Here is a 1039-nt window from a genome sequence, read left to right as displayed (position 1 = left end):
AAAAAAAAAAAAAGAAAGAAAGAAAGACTTGTGCTGTCCAAAATGGGACAGGCTTGATTTGGCTGTAGGACTATTTTGGCTGATGAAATGGTTTGGTGTGAATATCTTTTGTTCTGAATCTGCTTTTAGCAACTGGCTTAATTGTTCTGATGACTGGAAAGAAATGCTTCCTTCATTAATTGGAATTCTGTATTATAAGTGGGTCTCTCTGTTTTGGTCACTTTCCCAGAATCTGATCAATTGGAGATGATGAGATAAGTGAGTTGCTGAAAACTCGAGTTGTAACAGTCACCTGTAGACCTGCCAAACTGCCAGGGGACTGACATTTGACATCCTCGGACATCAGCAGTCTCTAGGAACACTGTAGTTTTGGTGTTAAAGGCTGAATTTATTTTCCTGCTGTTCCACCACCTCTATGTACTTCCTCATTATTTTCCCTATTTCATAGAAACTTATGATATATTACAATAGCTGGAGTGATAAAAACAGACCTGTCTCTTGGGTAGAGAAGTTAATCTGGCCTCGAACATCTTGAGAGGTGTCTATGAGGAAACCTTGTGGGGTATAAGCAGTGGCAGCAACATGCCGGTCATGTGACATCCCCAGTGTCCGCTGAACCTGTCAAGACACATCAAAGAGGAAGCAAAGACCCTGCTACATCACTAAGACACCAGCTGAGTGGTGACACCCCAGGGTCACCACCACAGGTCTCAATCTGGGTAGCTACTAACCTCCTGGGATTTGGAACTGACTACAGGGCTCTTAGTTGTCACACTGATGGTGTTGGGGAGGGGACACAGCGATGTTAAACATCTGCAGTGTCATATAGCAGGAACAAAGAATTGCCTAAAATATTAACAGCACCCTGCAGGTAAAGAAAATAGATTTTGGGCTTGGTGCCTGTGGCTTAAGTGGCTAAGGCGCCAGCCACATACACCTAAGGTAGTGGGTTCGAATCCAGCCCGGGCCCACCAAACAACAATGACATCTGCCATCAAAAAATAGCTGGGCGTTGTGGTGGGTGCCTGTGGTCCCAGCT

General features: G+C 44.6%; 1 protein-coding gene across 1 annotated transcript in view; it reads right to left on the bottom strand.

Moving 5' to 3' along the window:
* The window catches only part of TMED6 (transmembrane p24 trafficking protein 6), a 15295-nt gene that overhangs the window by 11840 nt on the left and 2416 nt on the right, over positions 1–1039 (bottom strand). Inside the window, 1 exon segment of the mRNA XM_012806137.2 lies at positions 422–618. Coding sequence (XP_012661591.1) covers positions 422–618 — 197 coding nt within the window.

This window comes from Otolemur garnettii, unplaced genomic scaffold (assembly GCF_000181295.1).
Source record: "Otolemur garnettii isolate 467f Iridium unplaced genomic scaffold, OtoGar3 scaffold00047, whole genome shotgun sequence".
In the NCBI taxonomy this organism is placed as follows: domain Eukaryota; kingdom Metazoa; phylum Chordata; class Mammalia; order Primates; family Galagidae; genus Otolemur; species Otolemur garnettii.
Note: the sequence above shows the minus strand (reverse complement) of the source record. Positions and strands in the feature narration are given on the sequence as shown.